This window comes from Liolophura sinensis, chromosome 6, assembly GCF_032854445.1.
Source record: "Liolophura sinensis isolate JHLJ2023 chromosome 6, CUHK_Ljap_v2, whole genome shotgun sequence".
Classification (NCBI taxonomy): domain Eukaryota; kingdom Metazoa; phylum Mollusca; class Polyplacophora; order Chitonida; family Chitonidae; genus Liolophura; species Liolophura sinensis.
In genome coordinates, this window is record NC_088300.1 from 5,621,807 (window position 1) to 5,646,349 (window position 24,543).

The 24,543-nt window shown below is 38.5% G+C and overlaps 1 protein-coding gene across 1 annotated transcript; it reads right to left on the reverse strand.

Annotated features, from left to right (window-relative positions):
* Positions 1–664: 664 nt before the first annotated feature.
* Positions 665–24,412, reverse strand: LOC135466213 (uncharacterized). The gene is given in 22 exon segments (XM_064743615.1): positions 665–811; positions 813–986; positions 1,509–1,677; positions 1,840–1,847; positions 1,997–2,056; positions 3,742–3,829; positions 4,265–4,386; positions 4,727–4,880; positions 8,002–8,180; positions 8,694–8,749; positions 9,168–9,260; positions 9,684–9,815; positions 10,403–10,666; positions 14,134–15,078; positions 16,218–17,520; positions 18,047–18,163; positions 18,620–18,686; positions 18,925–19,019; positions 19,826–19,918; positions 21,668–21,725; positions 22,602–22,680; positions 24,349–24,412. Coding segments are annotated over 22 exon segments (4,377 nt in total). The 3' UTR covers positions 665–754.
* Positions 24,413–24,543: the final 131 nt, after the last annotated feature.

Below are 24,543 nucleotides of genomic sequence, written 5' to 3' on the forward strand. Positions count from 1 at the left end.
AAAATTCATAAATCATCACCAAACTCGAACTTTCTTGTACCACAGTGTACACAACGCATGCTACAAGCTTCAACTGAGACCCCTTTTATAAGGAAATGAAAAAAGGTGTGGAAAATTTTAAAAAATACTCTGGAGAACATTATTTTCGCTATATATCTGGCTTTGGTCTTTTCACATTTGCATTCAACTGTACAGTGCAATTAAAAATCACTGGAACCATGATAAAATGTTAACGACATACTACTGGAGACAACCATACTCGGGGATTTGTCTAATTTATCTACCAGTGTGGGCAGTGTACACTCCAGTGTGCAGTCCAATGCATGTCAGCATTAGGTGATTTCATTTGCTACTACAATACATGGTAAAACTATGGTCTCATATGGATGTGAGCATGGTCGCTTTCTAAAGACCCCTTTCAAACAGCCTATTGTTAGGAACTACACCTATGGAAAGGAGGATTATCGCTGTATTACATATTTGAAAAGACCAATATTTGACATTTCTGGCAATATATTATGTACATCAGGTTATACGTGAACTTCTCTTTTGATATTGAACAGAAAGATGGACAGACTGACTGACTGATGGACAGATTAATTGTCTGATGGACAGACGAGGAGAAAGTTCATTATTTCCACTGATGTGGACTTATACTCAAACCTCATTGACTAAACTGTTTAATAATAATATTAATATTTGTATTAACATAAAACCACACAATAATTATCTGAATTAAACAATTCAATGGGCATCACAGTCTGTTAATGATCATGGCATCAGTTAACTCCCCTTCCTTCATGATCTGTTTTTTCTTCACTCCTGGGTGGCAGCACTAGCAGCCCATTAGCTGAACACATACTGAGTAGACGACTACTCAGCTGGTTTCCTGTGCTGGTGGCAGATGGGATGGGGTCTCCTGGGTGCCAGGTTATAACTGCTCTATGATATTCAGGTCGTGGGTCCAGATAAATGTCTCTTTCCACCTGACAGTAAAATTGAACATCTCATCAGAGATACCATCACATAGCTATTTAACATTTTTCACATTAACGCATCTTGCTCATGAAATTATAACTGAAAGATTTACATACACTAACTTTTCTTTTAACAGAAGTATCAATCTTTACTCAAGTCAGCGAACATCTGGGTAGTTCACTCACATGAGAAACAAAGGTAACACGAGAGAGCACAGAGAAATGAACACTGGATGATATTCTGAGAACTATGGCTGCAAATAGCCAGAAATTATGGTATGTTAAAACACGACAACAGAACAATTTGCACAGCGTATGTAAGTTGTGAACACCAGCAAAGCCAGGTTTGGACTTACATGTATGAGACCATGAAGCCGACTTTTGTATTAACTCTCATGTTATTTAGTTTTTCCACCGCAATCTCAATGTGAGTGAAGCATGTAGTCTTGACAAAGCACTAGATTCCCAATCACTAACCTTGACATTACCCAGTCTACTGGGTTAAGGGACTAAGCTGTAACCAACACTAACCTTGACCCTGATAACTGTTCTTTCAGGCGCGGGGTTCCCAGCCATTTTATTCAGCGCTGGGATAACGTACAGATTACATGTCACTAGGGCTGACACAGGATTACCCGGCAAGCCAAAAAACAGGACTTTCTTCTTCTCTTGTTGAACTGTAAAGAAAGTCGTGGGTTTCCTGAAAGCAAAGAGAATGGTTGGTAAAAAATCAGATAATAGTCCAATTTTACTAGAAGGATAACTCCTCAAACATTTTCCACTTTGAGTAGCAAGTTAAAATGACTTTATTGTTTAAAGTTCAAGACGTAATGACAGTGTCAGTGTTGACTAGCTGCTGAACAGTTTTTCCTACAGGAAAAATAACAAAAAAAAAAAAAAAAATTATCAAAAGAAATTTGTTCCTGCATGTACATACAAGTATTAATTGTTGTAAGCAATTCAAGAAGTGAACACATTCTCATGAAGACAACAGCAAAAAAACCTACCAGGTTTCATACAGATCTTGCAAAATGCATTTCTGCCTGTAAACCTTGCTGCAGCACTTGTTTCAGCAGGTCCTGTAAATATAAAATACAGTAACAACTATGCATGCATCATAAACTTAGACTGAATATGCTGAGCTTCAATATTTCAATCTTGGCAACGGAAACTCTTCTGCTTTAGCGAAGAGCAGTGTTGAAGAACAATTGTGACAAAGTTGTAACACTCGATCAGCAACACAGTGATGCTGGCACATTCCAGTTACACAGTGATGCTGGCATATTCAGATACACAGTCTGTTTTGGGAAACCATGGCCAGTCAACTAGGCAGTTAAAGAGTATATAAATGTCTAGTTACCTTCTAAAGTGTACCATAAATGAATGGGCTTAAAGTTCTATGGTGTATTTGTAAAATAGGGTGATGTCATTTGGCGCGAGAAAACTATTTACAGTAGCTTAAAATGATTCAACCCCATGAAAAGAGCCTATCTTGAGCTACAATTTTGTGCAAATTACAATTTCTAGCTCTCATAGATTTCAATTTACAGATTATTGAAATTACATATGTTATGGATTTGGAAACTTAAAAACCCTAAAACAAGGAATTCAGAGAATACTGACAGCTCACCTGATTGAGTAGTCTGTAAAACTGTATAATGTTCAAGTCATGTGATACATTCAAATATTGACCTCCAAACCAAAATAAAGTGGAAAGATTGACACTGTCAAACACATTTATTATCCTTTAATTATATAGACTTAAAATTTTGCAAGAGAGACCAAAACTGTTACATTTTCACAACTACGACTGTTTTTTGTATGTGTAAGGATTGCAGAGCAGTGACATGATATGCTATGGAGATGGAAATCATTGTGGTGGTAAAATACACCGTGGGGGAGTTTATGCCCAACTTTACCACAGAGGTCTTTGATTTGCAAATCGTGAACTGCGTTTTTCAATCCATGGACTGTGAGAGGAAAATGCAACCCTATGAATAGATGAACAAAATGTTAAGCTATGAAGTCAAAGACTGCCTTCCTCTTTGATATGCCCTATGATTGGCCAAAAACTTTAACCAAACTGGACACCACCGCCAGCAACTGATCCCCCTCTCACATTACTCTCCTTGTAGGGCGAGTTAATTAATTTTAGGCAAGCTTGTAAAGTTTTAATGGATTTTAATGTCTTCTTCAAAGTTTAATGGATTTTAATGTCTTCTTCAAATTTTAATGGATTTTAATGTCTTCTTCAAATTTTATGTCACCATTATCGCTCTACATGTATATCAAATTTTAGAAGGATTCATCCACTGATTCCTCAGAAGATGTTTGAATGTTTTCCTTGAAATCCGGTATGGCTGCCAAACTAAGTGACCTAGAAGAACTTCAAAATGATAAAAAATAACATCTGTCAGAGATTTGCTACCAAAGTTAAAAAAAACTAAGACCTGCAATTTTTCTAGACAAATAACAAAAAGCACTGTTCAGTAAGAATGTAATAATTGTCCACGCAAAACCAATAGGTTTACAGCTTTCTGCTTGGAAGCTTAATTCTATTTCAGTTCATGCAGACTTACTGTCACTTCAAATATTTAGGAGGTCAGTCAGTCAGGTTTAGAACAGCTGCAGTGTATTCTCACTTACTGCTCAGTTTCCACTATTCTTGAGCACAGCAACCAATTCAATGAATAAATGACTTCTGTCCAGACGGTAGTGTGATGCATACATTTATGAGGCCTATAGTTAGCAATTCTCAGCTTACCTTGTCACCCATTGATACTCCTCCAGAGGTGATTATAACATCTGCTCTCTCCATAGCTGATCTCAACAGATCCATCAGATCATCAGTGCTGAAACAAACATGACCAAGCCTTTTAAACACTGTTAAAGACTTTCCAAAATACCAAAGCCTTTCAAACTATGCCCACGGCTTTCAAAAGCCCGAACTTTGCTATAAAGTGACCACATACAATTTTCAAAACTATGTCTTAACTGAGCAGAAAGCTACTAGGTTAATGTTAAAATACAGAAAGTCAGAAGACTGAATTTGTTCTTAGTGGCTAAATATGAGCTCAGTTCATATCCGGAACATCACTTACTGGCACCATTTACAGACTAAATATCCTATTATTGTGAGGAAAAATACATAGAAACAAAACTGCCAGATGTAAACCACTGGCCCTTGGCCAGTAACTGACAAACTTCACACATGTGCCATACAGGTGTAATTTGTGTCAGATAAGTGATGTTATTAAAATATTCCATGTCAGGCTAAGTGAACTCACTTGTCCTTGGCTATGCCCAGGTCTACCACAGGGAAGCCAGCCTCTTTGATCTGACTCAGAAGAGTCATCCTGTTGCTGTCCCTAATTTTCCCACTAGACAGAGGTGCGTTTGGTTCTATCAGCTAAAGAAATAGGAAATACAGCATTTTATGTGTCCAGTTTTACGACATTTCTCTCCTGTGAATAACAACAAAAGCATGAAAAAAAGAATGAGCATCTGTTTCTCCTGTCTATAAACCCTGAGCATCACACTAATCCATTTATTGTCTATAAACCCTGAGCATCACACTAATCCATTTATTGTCTATAAACCCTGAGCATCACACTAATCCATTTATTGTCTATAAACCCTGAACATCACACTAATCCATTTACTTAATTCATTAATTCTGTAAAATATTAATGAAATTGGTTATAGAACAATGATAAAATATCACTGGACATTTTTAATAGGACATTTACCTCATTCCCAGTAGACATGACACCAACAACAGGAAGTTTGTGACATTTCACTGTCATCACACCAACAGTTGCCAGAAGACCCAGTTCTGCAGGTCCCAGTTTCATTCCAGAGCTCAATACTTGGTGACCTTTGGGGATATCAGAACCTACAGGTCTGTATGAAACAGTGGAGAAACTATAGTAACCGCTAAGTTCACATCCTTCAGTGATAAATGTCAAAAGTTTTGACTTTTGTTCAAATGATCTGCATGGTGTTAAACTTCTCATTTCACACTTTTCTGTCAGAATTGATATTGCTAAATATATTCTGGGATTAAGAGACAGAGGGGTATGAAACTGTGCTGTTAAAGCCCACGGTGTTAGACTTGTTATTGTTTTAGCCCGGACAATGGTGCCACAAAGTTTGGATTGTGCACGGCAAGCCTGGACATGTCCAGACTCCTTCGGGAACTACCTTTGTCGGCTGCCGCAGTGAGCCGATGTGCCCTGCGCGGACAGAGTCAGTGTCATGTCTGACGGACCTGATGAATAAAGTCAATATAGTATAACAAAACTTGCATCCTTAATGACATAAACAAATCATTGTTAGCATCATTTTCATAATAATTCCATGTATAGATTTCTCTGAAAAAAGTGCTTTAGTGGAAGAAAAGGTTGAAGATTTACAATGTACACACCATCTTATTTTTCAATTTTCTATCTCACGGACTACATATCCGACAAAGACTATATTATATAAAGCAAATTTTAAACCCTGATTCTGACTGCCGGCATATCAGTGCAACATTCTTGAGTATGGTATAAACACTGATCAAATAAACTTTAAAAATTGTTTGCAAGTTTTGTACTTGCTAAAGGCGTTTGACCTATGTACTTATATGTTACATCTCATTGTATTTTTCTGTCTTGATTCATGTTTGAAAAAAATCATAGTGTTTCATAAAAACCTTGATGCAGACATCTGCACGTTCTTTGATCAATATGTTTTGTTGTGCAGAAGAATATTTTACTTACAACGATTCTTTTCACAATTTTGAAGCGTCAGATGAACCAGTTCTAATCATATAGAAAGAAGATAACATATAAAAAGTCCATGTCACTCAGAATGGTTTCCTCAGTCCATTGACATGTCTGCAGAGTTATGGTCATTTCAGTAAATTAGAGAATGGCTTCAAAATTTCTTTTAATAAGAAGCCACTCCATCTTGTGCCCGTTGAGCAAGGATGACATCTGAGTTGAGTCTGACTTGGTCAGGGTACGAGTTGTCTGGTTGACGATGGCCAATTGGCTTCTTAATTCTGGATTTTTGAGGCATAAGCAATCAACTTTACAAAAGAAAATAAAAGTGTTTTGTAAAGACAGTTTACAATAACAGAGAGGGCTAAAATGTTAAATCAGCATTTAAACTCAGATCTATTGTGTATAAATTTCGCTTCGCCACTTACACAATGTACATCAAAATTAACAATATTTCAATCTGACCTGAATGGCACCTTTTCAACAAACTTTTCATCCTCTTCTCTTAAATATATAAATAAGTATATATGCCAATATATGCCAAATCCACATGCTCTATCAACATCAAATGGAACCAACCTCCACCAGCCACACACCTGCTGACAGTCTATTTAAATTATTCTTCTGTGCTATAAACTCCTTAATATTTCACAATTTAATTTAACCTTGCCTTTCGGTTTTCATTTTATATGTCATAGTGTTGTAAATAAATGCAATACACTCTAAAATAACTGAAAACACTAACAGGAAAATCTAATGTGTCTTGTTGCTGAAATAGACATCTAACATTTAAATAGTTCTATTATCATACTAAACATCTGCCTGTGCAGGATTGCACTATGAAATGAGAAATTACAGCCAAGCAGCTGACTTCTACTGCTGTTCACATTCTAACAGAAAAGAAATTTACAACAAAAGAATTATTACGAAAGAAATGTTCAAAAACGACTACTCAATGTAAATGAAAAGTGCTTTATTTGTTTGTCTTTTGTTATAGTTTTTGTCATGCCACTGAGGATAAAGGACATGACGTAAAATTATTTACATGGCAATTACAATCTGTAATCTACCAGATTTTAGTCACTGGAGTTTGGACGAGCCGTCATTATCAGCTCATCAGAACAAACAGACCTGACAGCATTGTAATTATTGGGTGTGATTGCCATAGCGTTTTTTTTTTTCACTTGCATTGAAGCTAGCGCTACCAAAATTTAACAGTGTAATGAAAGTTCTACAAGAGTTCAATGCCTAATAGAAACAAAATCTGAGTCTTCCATTAACCTTTAAATGCCCAGGGTGAAAACTAAATACACAAAGGGAAATTTGAAAACTCTATTTTTTTTTAGACGTTTTCAACAACAGAAAAAAATGCACCAAACTGCGTGGCACAAACATATATTTACTATAGGTACATTTTCCGAAATCCTGCTGATTAAAAGCCAGAACTGTTCAGACTTTGGGTGGACTGATTTTTCTTTGAATAATACTGAAAAATGACCTGTTGGAAAGCTCTAGTCGACGTTTGAAAAAGACAGTATTTTGACAACACGGTTGATCTTTCTACAAGAAATGAAGAATTAATTTCAGTGGTAAATATCTGTTGAATTCATGATAGTTGAATTAATATGTAAGCAAACATATAACCTTTTCTGAAATCTGGTTGGTGATTTCAGGCATATTTTGACCATATATGCCAAAGATTAAGCGATGTCTTCTTCAAAGTTCTGTGGCTGGTGAGTTAATCTCGTGAAATTTCAGACTGACGCGTGATCAAGTGAAGTGAGGCCAAGATTCTCAAGCCTGACTGCGATAACAAATAGAGCTTCATATCCCTCTGTCTATCTTAATCACAGATATATCTTGTTTATATCTTTTGTTTATTTATTTATCCACTTGGTGTTTTACATTGTACTCAAGAATATTTCACTCATACAACGATGGCCAGCCTTATAGTGGCAGGAAACCCATGACCATCCTCACTGCACCTTGCTGGCACACTAACCACCTCGGCCACGGAGAACCACCACCTACCCCATAAGCCTTTTGTGTGTCCCACATACATGTAACAAAGGACATTTTATGCTTTTTTTTCACCATATACTTCTCAACTGAAGGGAATTCAGACAATATTTGCCACTCTTCAATGTCTTTATATACATGAATATACATGCATAAACAACAAAGTTAGACGCTTTAATTACTTCGTGATGTACATCCTGTCTTTTTTCTCCAACATGTACTGTGCCTTTATGACTCACCTGATGTCTTGTCCCAGAGTTGGGGCCCTCATGATTTTGATCTCCACCTCGGTTTGCCCCTCATCAGCCGCCTTCTCCAGATGGGTATCCTCCACCTGTACCACACTGTCAGCGCCACGGGGTAGTGGAGCACCTGTGTTGATACGTACACACTGACCGGGCAACACCTCTTCCTGGGGCTGCTCAATTAACACAATACAACATGTACATACACAGAAAAGTGCATATCTAATATATAAATATAGGTGTTCCTGTAATTCTATGTTTGCATTCTGTACAGCTTGTAAGTCCTGCAATATTTCATGTGTACATGAAAGAAAGCTGATCAAGTAAGATGGTGTTAGATATGCGAGTCAAATTCCCATGCTCAAGCCTGCATGTGAATGGGTCAAACAATTAATGTACCTGTTACCTTTTGCTGGATCCGTGCAATACAATTATCATACATACTGTATATTTCATTTTGCAATTCTATCCTGACTACCTACTTCACGAGTCTTCAATTTGTTAAAAAAATAATTTACATCTGTAAAGTGTATTACTTGTCTATTTATTTGATTGGTGTTTAACTCTGTATTCAAGAATTGGAGAGTGGAGGAAACCAGAGTGCTGGGAATAAACAACCATCTCAATGATTATGTAACGAACAAACTCACTGACTGCGACTGTGTACACATGTACACTGTACTCACATCATCTCCAGCGGCTGCTTCGCCTAGTACCTGCCTTATACCATCACCATCTGCAGCTGAAAACATGTCAGAGACACATGTAACTACCTAAAAGCATTTTCTTAGTTTGTAGTGCCCTGTATTTAAACACCCACTTTTTAGTTCTTAAGGAGAAAAAAAAACCCACACAGATTTAAAGTTGAACACCCTTTCAAAACCCTTCAATGGACACTGCACATGTTCCTAAGTATAAACCAATGCAAACTGAGGATGATTCAACGGATTAGTTATTCGGATAGGAATCTCACACCTCTGAAAAAACCTATTCTATTTCTCAAAATGGCAGATCTTTTTGAGGAAGCCAAGATGTTTGTAATTTTTAAAAACATTTTGACATCTACATGTACCTACAAGATTGCATGTTTCGGACTGAAAGATATCTATCAATATTGTACAAGGACTGCCATCCCTGGGAGCTTAAGTGTTACAACTCACCAATGACAGCGTACCCATCTTTGATTGAGGCTGGGAATGGAGGGTGGTGATCAGCTGCCAAGATGTCTTCTGCCAGAAATCGACCCAGAGCATCTGAAACCAGATCTTAGTACAGTCACAAGACCCTATAATTCACCCCACTTCCCACATCCAAACCGTATGGCCATTTTGCACAGGTAGGGCATGTTATTATACATTGTCTACATCTTCTCCATTTGATTTTACAGCTGGAGCTACATGTAATGTGGGTATGTTAAATGATTCACAAATAGTATACATAATTAGTACTAATTAGTATATGTAATTTAGTCATTCTTGGTAGGACAGTTCTCAAAAAATGTGTCTACATATAAATATTAAATGCCTTACTGTACCCAATGTAAAGATGCAAGGGTTTACATTTCTTACAAGTTAATTATTCACAAGAGCATGTAGAACTGCTGCACGTATGGTGGAATATATATAGACAGCACAAAGTTGCTAGAATACAGTAAACTGCAAGAATAATCAATTTACCTGAGGTATCCACGAGTTCTGTGGACTGTACAGGTGACTCAGCCAAGACCTTAGCCATTGCCTCAGGGACAGTAATCATTGGGTAGGGAGATTCTCGCGGCCTGTAGGCTACCCGTGATATGCCAATGTCACCTTGTGATGAGCACACAGACAAAATTTAATAGAGTTCAGCAAAGTTAGACCTGTGGGCTTACAAAATAAACCTCAATGTAAATTTTATAGAATTTGGACAATGTTATTCAGCTGTTATTGTACATAAAACAACGATCTGTCATAATTTAAAGAACTAATAAATATGCTAAACGCATGCACAGATCTTGATGGTTTTTGTACCTGATTTGATGTTAGATAACATTAACCTGAATAGAGGAAATCACTAAAAATAAAACTTTAGCACGAATTACATCAAATTAGATGATAATTTGCTAAATATAACCTGTCTTTTAGGATTCTCCTCAGGCTAGATATCATGATAAAAGCTAACAAGACCCACAGTCCCACAGAAAAAGCATATCATTATGTACAAATTATGCAATGGTAATTAAAAAAAATTGATTGTTTTATGCAAAGCAACACGTGTTACTTTATCAAGCCAACTCTCAACTTACTGTCTTTGATGAGGTTTGGTATTTTCATGAAATCATATAAAAAACTTAATCTTTTGCCCACAGTGCCAGATTCATGTACATACATCTTCAGGAATAGAACAGTTCACATACTTTCAACATTATGAGATGGAAACGTGTGCTTGCATTCACGATGGCTGCTCCCATCATGATCACTGTCATGGTAATGTCCTTTGCGATCATTTCCATGTGGATGGTAGTTGCCATGGTGATCACTTCCATGATGGTTGTTGCTATGGTGATCACTTCCATGATGGTGGTTGCTGTGGCCATGAGAGTGTTGACTATCAGTCAGCTCAAATTTGGAACTACCATGTTTTTCAGTCTGAAAGTTTAATGGATTTGACAACTTGGGACCTAGTAGAACAGCAGATCATGACATAGATCTGTACAACAGTGTTCATGATTTACCTCTGCAACACCAGTTCCTTGTTTGACAAAATTACAACAGTGATGTAATTCCACTATGCTGCTATGTTCTGCTATTTATGAAATAAATTAAATTAAAATTAAAGCCTTACATGGAGTGATTACGCACTGTGCTTCAAATAGCAGTATCATTCACAGTGGAATGCATTGGCTTTGTCATATTGTTGTACCTCAGGAAATTTATCGGCGAGATCCATTACAAGTTTTTTGTCATTCCATTAAAATAGCGAAAAATTAGCAAAACATTGAGTTTACAGGCATTTTCTGGCATTTGCTCAGCATTTTAGGAATACTCTCAGTTGTTTCACTTCTATATCATCAGGTTGAAGTGGGCGGAAACTTGGGACACATGGCCCAAAGTCCTGCTGAATTTGCACCACACTATTTTGAGCACATCATTCTGAGATAAGTCCTCTCCAGAACAACCTTTCTGTTGCATTAGGTTTTCATGAATCTAATTTCTCACTGATGAAGTACCACATAGAGCATGGATGTGACAATGTTTAACAAAGTGGTCATTTAGGGCAATTTTGCTTTATTCCCTGAATTCTATTGATCTAAGAAAAGTGCTCTGAAGTCTGTTTGCAAGGCAGATTATCCTCACAGGGACACAGTGCTGTGCATACAGCACTTGCAGTCAAGCAATCTGATGCCCCTTTCGTAAAGTGCCTGCAGTCTAGCACAGTAAAGCATGTTTCATACAGCACTTGTAGAATCGGGTGCTTCTTTCACATTGTGCCTGTAGTGAACTAGAGCATACAGCATCTCATGATATGAGGGGTGTTGCATCACACTTCACAACTGCTTATCACATACTGTACTTAGAATAAATGATTTAATGTATTCAAATATGAAAAACAGTTTTCTTCAAGGGATCGATTTGTGTTGTATCTATAAAAACTTATGTCAGAGATGACAACAACAAATGTATTCTCGCCTTTTAAAGTAAAGATTAAAAAAAGAAAACAAGAAAAAAAAAACATTAACTGAAAAGACTGTCAAGAAAATCATTTATTATATACTTTTAGAAAAATAGAAGTGTAAAGCAATAAGACATTTGGAATATGGAGTAAAGTTCATGAGAGTCATGTGGATGATGCAAAAAATTGTGCAAAAGAAGATGAGAAATAAGTATCAAGTGTAATAATATAACATCCCTGTGAACAAACAAGTCAATAACACTAACCATGTTCAATCACATGACAGACTGGAAAAAATAAAACCTTTGAAGAAACTGAGTTTCTGTAAATTGAAGACAGAAGAATTCAACATATCATTATCAGTGCACTTAGAATTATAGTATACATATCTTGCACTGAAGTAGTTTTATACACATGTAGTAAAATGTAAGAGGCAAAAACCATGAACAAAGCAAACAAGATATGAAGCTCACATTCAAGTACATGTAATACTGGGGCATAGCAAATGCAAAATGTATTCTCTACCTGTTGAGAATCACAAATACTATAGTATTAAATTTCATTGGTTGCCCTGATGAAACGGAATGAAATAAAATGTTTGCTTTATTAAGCAGAAAGCTCCAAACAGCAGTACAGAAAAATGTACCATTACGGCCGTGTAATGCACCATGATGAAGCTAAATACTACATGTATACAAGAGTATCAAAAAGCAGCGGAATATCTCACACCAGTTAATCACACTTTCACAAATGAAAGAAAACAATACCATATTCACTTTACAGCGTCTGAGAAAATTAACAATTTTGGGGGGAAAATAACAACTATAGAAAACTTGACAGCCAAATATTCTATTGTGTGTCCATATACTAACTGCCATCTTCAATTAGGCTAAAATCCTCAATATCAAAAGGAGAGTTTCGAATTCAAACTATTTTATCGCTAAAGGTAAAAAAAAAATCATCCTGTACCATGTGACTGTTCAGAAATGTCAGGCAACTATTTTTCATTGCACAATATAAACATGAGCATCTGGGCAAAGTTTCACAGTAAGCTGTTTGGAGCTGATGAATAGTGGAAAAAATTTAGGAGATCTGTGTTCGTGAAGAGAACAGATGTGATTTGTGCCTCTGGAAAAGGGCGAGACAGGTGATCGTAAAAAAAAACTGATGTTAACAAAAGTTGCCTTAGACCTCCCCTACTGTCTGTTTGCAGGGCTTGTACAGCAGAGCAGTCTCTCAACAAAGAACATCCATGTAAGTTTACATGTTACATGTACCACATACATAAATTTAATGTATGTACATGTATGTACATCTGCTTGAAAAAACATAACACAAGCACAGCAATGCATTGAGATAATACTATACCAACAGAGTAAAACTTCACAAAAAATAAAGCCTCAACTGTTTTGAAAGAATAATGATAGATTAATGTGATGCAAAGAAAAAATGTAAAATATACCTACTGTACGCACACAGAAAACTACTGCTAAAAGGGATACAGAATCGACTCTAGTGTGAGCTGAATTTTAGGTATGGCAGATTTATTCAGGTGTGACCAAAGCTGCATACACGTAGTTTAACCCAGGAAAACCTATCTTCACTGTCAGCTAATCAGCACTGAGTCTGTATCCCTTTAAGAACAGAACAGTACAGGTAGTCAAAGATAAACAGTAGCACCAAACCTTCTCAAAGTTTCTTCATACACTCTTCCTTACAAGGTTATGAATACCAAAAATACATCACTGCTGACTAGGAGGCAAAGATACACGTAACTGTCCATCTCTTTTGGCACAAAGAGTCCTGTATAGTGGTATAAAATGAATTAATACCAGGTCTTCAGTTTTACTGATGGTAATTAATAATGAACAAAAATGCACAAAAAATATTCCACGAATAAAATGCATGAAATAAACTCACCATTATACCATGTACATACATGATATAAATAAAATGTGAGAAATTCACAGTGTGAAAGAGTTATCTTAACAAAATACATACATGTACAAGTAAGCCAGTAGAGGAAACATTATGGACCGCCAACAAAAACACAGTGTCACAAACAGAGAGGGAAGCTCTTTCCATACAATGTTTTGCCCTTGGAGTCAGTCATATTGCAATGAAGGCGTAATTACAGTCTATCTGAAAGAAATTGCACTTCACAGTTACAGTCCAGTAAAAATAAGAATACATGTACATGGATGCATTTTAGCAACAGGATTAACACGTATCTAGCATGTTTTTTCAGCACAGGTTTTATGAGCAACGCTTAATACCGAGTTACATGTAGATTGTTGACAGCCAGCCACAAACAAGACATTCATGCCATCAATACTAGCCACTCGGAAAACTTGTGTTTGTGGCATTACTGAATTTGTTTCCAAAACCTCCATCATCCCAGGACTGTTCTGAACATCTCTGTGCTGAAAACCTAGCTAGTTTGTTGATAGACAAAGAAAGCATTGAGGTCAATACTAGCCACTTGGACGTCGTGCATTTGTGGCACTGCTGTGTTTGTTCCTGATACCTCCATAATCTCCATACTGGGTGTCTGCACTGGGCACATAACAGGTGTCTGTGAGGGCTGAGTCACTGTGCCTGCGGGGACAGCCACCCCACCCCCGTGCTGAGCCACTGTCTGCACATGCATGGTAGTTGGTGCAGGTGTGGGTGTGTAGTAATAGGCTGGCTGATCAGGGCAATCATGATACATGAATAGCTGTGGTCCAGTGATAACACCGCCAGGATTTGCAGGAGTCATGTTAGACACGGCCTGCATAATTGGCTGCATCTGGTCATGTGGCATCAGCTGGGGGTGTGACTGAGTCTGAATCAATGCAGGATTCATCTGATTAGCTGTTGGACTGCACACAGTCACAGATGTGCATGGGATGTTCATGGTTTGGTGATTTCCTTGATAAATTCCTTCATGACTAGTACAAGCCTGTACTTGCGTTTCTGATGACGTAGTGACAGCTTTTGACCTCACAGGGTGATCACACTCATATGTTTCACCAACCTGGTTATCCTCATTTTCTACCGTGGTCTTGTCTTTAAAATTATAGTCTTTCACCTTACGCCGCTTCTTCATGCTAGATACAAGACGTCCGATCTGTCGCTTTGAGGGTGGCGTGATATGAGTGCTAGCACATGTCTCTGGTCCAATCACTTTATTAACCATCTGTTGAATCTGGGAGGGACTTGCCTTCTTCTCTGAAGCTGACAGAATGACATCACGGATGTCTTCGCTGATTCTCTCTTGATTTGAGGTGGGCGGAATCCAGGTGAAGTTTGCCTCCACTGGAACATGACAGCCAGTGATGTGAACTCTCCACTGCATGAGGTCACTGACAAATAGCTTGAGGTTCACCATCAGAGAGCAGTTGTGACGGTCCTGCTTGTGAGACATGCCTTTACACCCTGAAAACACACACGGATTCAATAACACTTGCAAAATATAGTAGCTGACTGCACGAATTGAAAGTTATAAAATCAATCAAATGCAAATGTTATTAATTCATTTCATTTTTGTTTTACGCCATACTGAACAATTTGTCGCTTATACAATATGATGATGATGGTGATTTTATGGGTAAGGAAATCAGAGTAAATCACAAACCTTTTGGCAAGTTACAGACTACCTTTGTAACATATGATCTGTGCCACAATGGTGGAAGGAAAATCTATATGAACTTCAAATAAGACTGCACCAAACAGCACCATTGACTGCTTATTGCAATCACGCCCCCATGAACATCTGAGGTAGGGGAATCCTGGAAATTCCCAGTCAAAAGAATGGGATCAAACTGACATCTATTTTGACTGCATCAACCACGACTTGCTCCCTTGATGTAAATGTGATGGTTCAGCCACTATTAATATATAAGCCTTTATAATTAAATCTGATTTCATGAAGTATTTCATGCAACTACCACAGCAACCAGTACTGTAGGCATTACGTCATCATGGTAGTTGCAAGCTCGTACCGTTAAGAGAGCTTTGTGAAACTGGGCCATGGTTCAGGCATATTATGTCCCTGCCTAATATGCGAGCCAAATCTAACTTGTGCATAACGGTGGCTTGTGGAAATGTACAATGTACTGGTCAATAATTTTTCTTGCCTTCATTTTCCAGAGTTCTACGTCATAATGATTCAGCAGTTAACAACAACAACATGTGAAAACATGCCCGTAACATCTTTTTGAGACAACTACACAGAACATCTTTGCTAACGGAGTCAAAAAGTACTAATTAACATTACACATGAGGCAAGTATTTGTGCTTAGCGTTAATTTTAGGGCGAGGTAGACCAGATTATAATTTCTGATTGTAAATTACAACCATCATAACTTACAATCCCTTCATGCAAGGGGGTAAGCTAAAGCTATGATCATGATCCTAGTGATTTACAATCAACTTAGGTTTACAATCCCCTTGTGCAAGGGGCCCTGGGACTTTTCTTTCATTCTACTAGTAAGAAGTGAATTGTATACTAAAAGGCTGTAAAAAAGGAATAGCTCATCATGTGAAGTGTCAAGTTCGCTCAGATCAATTCTCACCTTCAACACATTTGCCATAGCCTCCACATTTGCGCCGACAGTTCCCATGTCCTGGGCAGAACAAGTACCAATTCACAGCATATTCATCTCGGTGTAGCCTTTTCAAAATCATCTCCCTCTTTTTCTTGCCCTCTTCTGTCAGCTGGAAATGGTCGTCCAGCCTGTTGCGTTCATGAACATGTTTTCCTCGCTGCCAGCTTCCCCTGTCCACAGCCTTGTCTGCTCTACTCAACACCACCAGATTGCGCTTCACTTCACGCTTTCCTTTATTAAGATATATTCCTCTTATTGCAGGATGTGTTTGAAAGTATGCTTTAAATTTCTCACCAACTTCCACATAGTCTATTGGATATTCATTTGTCCGTACTTTGTGAATTTTGGCCCGTAAAATTTCTCGTTTAGAGATCCCACTCTGAGATTTTCTGGATAATTTGGCACCTTTTCTGGAGGATTCCACAGTTTCAGAGGCAGTTGCTATACCTGTTGATACGTCCGCCTTGGCTGCCTCAGCACCTTTCTCACTAAACTCATACACACTGGCATCACCGTGTTCACTGTTAGCCACAGACACATTAGAGGACTGGTCAGGTGTGCTCGGCGCTGCATAGGGAGAACCATCTGCACTATTTTCCTTGTCCTCCTCATGACTAGCTGTCACCCTGGCAGCCGAGTCACCTCCACAGTCCAGGAGCAGATTTATCTGAGGCTGACTTTCTGTACTGTCCACACTGACTACTGCTGTCTCGGCCACATTCTCATCCTCACCTGTAAGACTGGCTGAGTTCTCACCTGGAATTATCACCTCACAGACCTCCTCCTGTGCTAAACCTTCAACCTCATCCATGGGCTCAACCTCACAACTATTCACTTCAGCACTGTTTGGCACCTCTACCTCAGAAACGACATGACCATCACAAACTTCCTCTTCTCTAATGACATATACAGCTTCACTAATGTCTTTCAGGCTATCACTGGCATTCCCATGTCCAGGAGACTTAGCTTTCCTTGAATGCCTCGATCTTGTCACCATATGGCTATGTCTACCTTCTGGATGGTCACCATGCTCACTAGCAATAACACTGCTGTTCTCAAGTCCTGATGTACCATCAAAGATGGTCTCAGAATGCACAGTTCTGGTTGTTCTCTTTCTTTTACTTCGTCTATCTTTCAGTTTCCGTAGTTTGGGCTGTTCCTTGTGCCTCTTATGTCTGTGTTCTCTAGATCTTGTAGACCGTCCAGAATCTTTCCCCAGCAAATGCAATTCTTCTACTTCATCTGTTCCTGCATCTTCAGTCCTGTTTCCCTATTGTAAATTAAGTAGGGCAAGCTTCGTTGTTGTAAGAGAAGCCTTTAATTATTGTTTTTAACTCCTCTACCCTTACAAAAATAACGACGGCACAAAACTACCACATAGATCAACAAAAGTTAACATCCAAATACACACTGTACAAAATGTTGTACAAATAATGGTATTTTTAATACCATTACTATAATATTAACATGATGTCATGACCCTTTAGAGTGTCACATATTCCTTTAAGACACTGACATTTGAGGCATTTCAATGAAGTTTTGTTTCGGATAATTTTCTAATCCAGCTCTTTAATAACGTGTTTCTACTTTAGAATTTTTGACAGGAGACAAAAAATTATGACCTTCGCACAGTGCTGCAGATGATGATTTGTGCATGGTGGGGCAAAGCACATGTGGCTGTTTGGTTCATGTGGCTGTTTGGTACATGTGGCTGTTTGGTACTTCCAAACTTACTCAAGTCTAACTCATATTATGACAGTGGTGCCTATGTACATGACAACATGACAACCATTTACCTGGCTTACAGGGCCTTTCTCTTGCAGTGCTTTGTGAGTAGCTTTGACACCCTCTTTGTGTCCTCGTAACAAGTCTACAGCATGAGGTATGGCTGGCACAACAAACCCTAGGCACTCCTGACAGAGCAACCAAAAACAACTTGATATTTGACATGGACCTTTCAACACTGAGCATAAATTTAATGTAAATACTGTAATTTCTGTTTCACTTGTGAACTATAAATTCCATAAGCAACATTATGTCTGAACAAGGTCATCTGTAAAATAAGTAGATGTTGAAGGTAAACCCACACTAAAGGCAACTTTCACAGAGCACTGTAAACATAATTTTCACACTTCTCATTCACAATGCTACCTTTTGAGAGTCTTTAAATACATAAAGTCATGCCATTTATAAAACTTAACTTCTGTAAAAGTGGAACTTGCAACTTACATAATTTACCACACTTCTGCACATATAACCATCAAAGGTACTAGTACATGTACATCAAAATGAAACTGAAAGTCTGACTCCTGGAATGTCTTTTACATATCAGGACTCCAGTCTAGTATGGTCTAGAGGGGAGGCCTTACCTGAGATCCTTTAGAGCTACCAGGCAAGTTGATAATAAGTGTGCCCTTCCTAGTCCCACAGACCAATCTGTCAACAAACAGAATGAAAGCAAACTGAACATAAATATCCTTAATATACTGTTTATTTCAAATGGTATAAGGGAGTTTCTTTTCTGCATGACTCTAGAATAAGAAAAACTGATGACTAAAATCAGCAGATTTAGGGTTAGATCTCACAAATAAATGTACATGTACCTGTACAACTGGTTGATGTCTTTACACATCCAGCACAGTTTATCCAGCTGCTTTCAAACAAATCTACTCACCTGGACAGCATTGCTAAGGGTGTGATGTCCAGTGATCCTTTTATCATGGCCACAGACATCCCTAGTGCTTCCTTCTCCAATACAGCCTTCGTGGCCTGAAAGTAATGTTACACTATACAAATTTTACAACACAGATAAAATTTCATCTGTGTAAGATGATGTAAAATTATCTAGTGAGAGAACGGTCAGTTTTAAAATTGGCCAAAAACGCACTCTTGTGCACTATTTAGGCAGGATTTCAGGGCATACATCATACTTTAATCTACCCATTCACACATGAATCAGAATTACATTATTGCATCGGTTAGTAATAATAAAAAAGAAAAAAAGTACAGAGCAATACGCTAAGAACCCCTCGCCTTAATTCAAAATGTTTATGTTGAAATGGACAGATAAAAATAGGAAAAGGTCAATGAAAATCAATAGGGTTCTTCCTCTTGACAATATATAAGTGTGTTTGGAACTATGAAAAGCTACATGTCTGTAAAACCCATTGCAATTACTATTCCATGGCAGTATAATGAACAACCAGACAGACTAACCACTGGTGATGCAACATTAATATTAAATAGGGTTTACATGTTATGTATGTTTAGTAAACTTTTTTCTACAAATTTCAAGAGATATCGTGTTAACCAGCCTTTTATAAAATTTAACTTGAACTCCTCTTAAGACTGTGAGAAGATAGGTTAAAGTCACTGATGTCCATGGGGTCTTCCTGATGACAAAATGCAAAGGGGTATGCAAGTTAGGTGAAGTTGGGGTAAACTCTTCAAGAGGTATAGTGCTCACAAGAAAATGGACAAACACATGGATGAACGGACCGACATCAATTATTTTGACAATACTCGTATTGGCCGTGGGGCAAGAAAACTTTCCCCAACCCACCCAAAGCACTTACCTCAGGGGTGACATCCCGAGGAGCAAACCCTGTCCCACCTGTCGTCAGTATCACATCCAGCTGTCTGTCATCACTCCATGATACCAGAATGGCCTGCAAGTAAAACCCAAACATAGGAATCACAGCCACTGTAATTAACACCTAACCTTTTGTCACATAAGAGCTACGGATGTAAAACCCGTTGTAACTACAATGTACATGTACTATCCCATTGTCATAATGTTTGCGCATTGCTGCCCACACCAGACAGTTTGCATTACTTAGTGCCACAAGTGATCTATACCATGATTACAGAGAGAAAAGTGCCAGGTAGGCATTGCACCGTACTGATAATTAAGACAAATTTAACAATATGTGGTCACCTCATGTGACCACATGCACTGGCTGCAAAACATAGCCCTTATCAAAGATCTCACAAAGTGTGAATATCATGGTTGTATAACTGTGGTCTATACATCTTTAAAAAGAAATTGTGCATGAAGTTTAGCTAACTCCAAGTTAGCTGTCAAGTGGTGGTTCTACCATCCATCCCAAAGTTAACCAGGAGTTTTGACATCCAGAAAACCTTGTGAGTTCTGTTGGTAAAGTTACCCATCCAAAAAGACACAACAGGTGCAAGACAGATGAAGAAACGGACACTTACTCAGTTAACAAGCAACGTATGAAAGTGTGAAGGCAAACAAATACATCCTACACACTACAGAGCTTCTCTAATCACAAAGTTGATGAATTTTCCCTCTCTGGAAAATAGTGACAGATTTCAAATTATTTATTTATTTATTTGATTGGTGTTTTACGCCGTACTCAAGAATATTTCACTTATATGACGGCGGGAAGCATTATGGTGGGAGGAAACCGGGCAGACCCCGGGGGAAACCCACGACCATCCGCAGGTTGCTGGAAGATTTTCCCACATACGGCCGGAGAGGAAGCCGGCATGAGCTGGACTTGAACTCATAGCGACCGCATTGGTCAGAGGCATCTGGGTCATTACCCTGCGCTAGAGTGCTAACCGAGCCACGGACACCACGATTTCAAATTAGGTTATGTTACAACAGTTATTCATGTGATCAGACTCCTGCATTCTGAATGGACGATTGAGAAAAATATCAAGATGGAATGAAAACAGCTTTGGTTGGTGGAAGCAATTAACATACATACAATATACTTGACTCCGAATGGCTGCAGCTTTGAATGAAGGGAGACATTGAGGTCAAATGTTCAAAAATTCCTTCAAGGAGATCGGGTTTAAAATGCCGGAGCTGCATTCACGGATCAACGACCAGCTCCACAGAAGGTCCAAATGACAGCAGAACACATCGTTTTCTTCTGTGATGTTGCAGCGTGTGTATACTTCACATACGTTTTGTGAACACATGTACACTGATAATTGTGATGTAATAAGGGAAAAAATAAATAAGTTCATAACTTTGGACCGTCTTGATACAGGCAGGAAGGAGTTTTACGGGTTCTCCATTACAAGCTATCGGTATTGCTGATGTATTGATAATTGGGGTTGGCAAGACTGTACTGCCAGCATGGTGGTACAAAAACACAGATCTGATAGTCAATAGGCTTGCACTGATTGGTCAAACACACGTCCACATTAATAAGTACAATATAAATTTGGAGGCCTACATGTGCATTCAGCAGAGGTTTGGAAAGAGTACCACATCTCTGCATAAAAGAGAGTAACTAGAGAGCATGATCCACAGCCTAGTTTGAGCATATGAACTGAATCCATGACACCTCAAAAGATGAAACAACTTGTGACCACTGTAAATTGTTCCATTAATCATAAACTAACACAATTACAATGGTGTAAGTGGAAGTACAGTGTACCTTAATCTTGTCAATCTCGTCAGGGACAATAGCTTGTGCCACCACCAGGCCATTGAATCTGAAAAGTACAAATAGAGGGAGGTGTTACTACTTTCAGTGGTACACCCAGGTTTAAACTCTCTCCAGTATGTATAGATATATTTTTGAATGAATGTATAGGTGTTATAATCACCTATACAGATGAGTGAGTGAGTGCTTGGGGTTTAACGTCGTACTCAACAATTTTTCAGTCAAATGACGACGAAGGAATCATTAGGGTGCATGTATGTGTAATGTGCCTCCTTGTTGCAGGATGGATTTCCACCGCTCTTTTATTTAGTGCTGCTTCACTGAGACGACTTACCGAAGGCAAGTAAGCCGCCCCACCCGAGCCATTATACTGATACGGGTCAACCAGTCGTTGCACTATCCCCTTCATGCTGAACGCCAAGCAAGGAAGTTACAACTTCCTCTTTTAAAGTCTTAGGTGTGACTCGATCAAGGATTGATCCTGGATCTACCGGTCCCAAAGCGGACGCTCCACCAACTGTGCTATCCGGGCCGGTACCTATACAGATGAGCTTCACAATTCACTGTATGTCATTGTATTTTATGTATTTGAGTGGTGTACTCAAGAATATTCCATTAATAAGACTGCGGCCAGCATTAAGGTGGGAGGAAACCGAGCAGAATTCGAGGGAAACACATGACCATCCACAGGTTACTGAGAGATCATCCCACATACAACCGGAGAAAAAGCCAGCATGAGCAGGACTTGAATCTGGGACTAATGTAACATCTGTTATGTTAGTCCCAGCTTAAACTCACAGTGAGTGTATTGGTGAGAGGTCCCAGGGTCATTGCGCTGCATTGGCGTGCTAACCACCTTGGCTGTATGTCATTGTATCACATATATAATAATTCCAGGGAAAGTCATCTTTTACAATCAACTTACACATGTTTCTCTTCAATTAATTTCCGGAGTTTAGGTCCACTGCGATCTTCTGCTGTCTTACTGAAACAGCTATCACTAACTGTAAAAAAGGAAAACAGATACAGGTATATGTTATACTGATCAAGTCAAACAGACCACTTCTAGCACATATCTTTATTTCGAAGGAAGGATGATACAGTCCTGGAAAAATGTATGTTTCAGATCCAAAAGCAATATTTTGTAATATATATTTACTTCTAAAATGATCTTTTTGGAGCAAAATTTTAGGTCAATTACTGTACACATAAATGTTATACTTATGCCCATCAGTTTCAAAGGTCCTTCTATATTAAAGGATACATGAAACGGAACTATAAAACGAAGATTATGTTTCTATGCCAAATGAAGAAAATTATGCCTGGGAAAAAACGGTCAGATTTTTTCAGACATTTCATCATTGTTGATCTTGCTCGGAGCTCGGTGAACACCCCTGAAGTGACCTGAGCCTGGTGACCGTGTCACTACAGCGTGGGCAAGGTGACAAGTACTGTTTGGCTGCTTTGGGCCAGCTTAGCTCCCCCTCTGCGCCCCTACACTTGCCCCCATTCGGTCTGTTCCAAACAACTGCGTCACCATTCCGCCAGACCCACTTGGTCTGTCCCCCACAGAGTTCTTTTTAAACAGGGATCATTGTTGATGTCACCGCTGCAAGCTACTTAATTTTTGGACTGACCACCGTTATATGTTTTTTACACATGATAATCTGCACATTAAGAAATAAAAGCGATTCATGTATCCTGTAATGAAGATGTTTTCTCTGTGTTTCGCGACGCATACTAGAAAACACAGGTACGTGAAGGCCAAGTTTAAGGGTACAGGAAACTAGGATGTCGTAAGTAAACCTATCAACTTCACAAGGTACCTGACAAACCGCTTGACTTACAGCTGCTGCACAACACGATGTGACCATGTAATCTTAGCATAAAGATAAACATAAAAGCACTGGATGTTCTGGTGGGGCATTGTTCATGTTTTGTTTATTTTAAAGAGGCAGTTCATGAAAGTTCCACACTGTGGTACTTGAGCATGTAAAGAAAGTTGCTTTTCAAATACATGTAGTTTTCGTTAAAGTCTTCTGAGATTTGGGGGGAAATTGGGGTGAAAGGCATATATGTCAATAGTTTACATCACAATAAGCCTTTACTATTTGTAAAATACTGGTATATATACATAAGTGCCACCAAGCTGAACTAGCATAAACTCTGGAACCCACTCTGGTCATACTGTACTTGCAAAACGACAATGGTATTATCCTACTTGTGATACAAGGGAACATGGTCTTGATGTGACGGAAATAGTAACACGGAGAGGAACATTAAGTTACAAACAAATAGTACATTTCCAACCTCCACACACACCCCATCTCTTTTTTCTTAACAGTTTTTTTTCTTCCATTTTTTTTTGAAGGGAGTTAGGTCCATGCCACTTATTTATCTTGTTTACAACTGGACTGCGGGTTGGAGAGAGAGGCATTTCCTTCACGACAATTCTATCTTAAAAGTTGAAACTTATCACCAGGCCTGCAAAACGAAGATTCTGTGCAAAATGTTTATGTTACTGTTATCTGAGAGAATTTCTGCTTACGTGGAAATATCTAAACACACAAGGGTTTCAAACAAGAGAAAATTAGGTATTGGTAATCTGCCATTCGAAATTTTCATCGGATTTTTAAAAATTCTTCCGTAAACTTCAGCAGGTTATCGAGTACCTGTCAAAATGCCCACTTGGATAATGCCAGTGCTTCTGTCGGCAACAGCCGAACTCTCCGCCATGTTGAATAACCGAACTAAGATGTACTTTTAGCCTCGTGAATGTTAAACAATTCCTGCAAGATTTACACCCAAATTTTAATTATTTCCCAAAACAGAACTCTTCATTTTTTTAACTGCTCGCAATTCAGGTG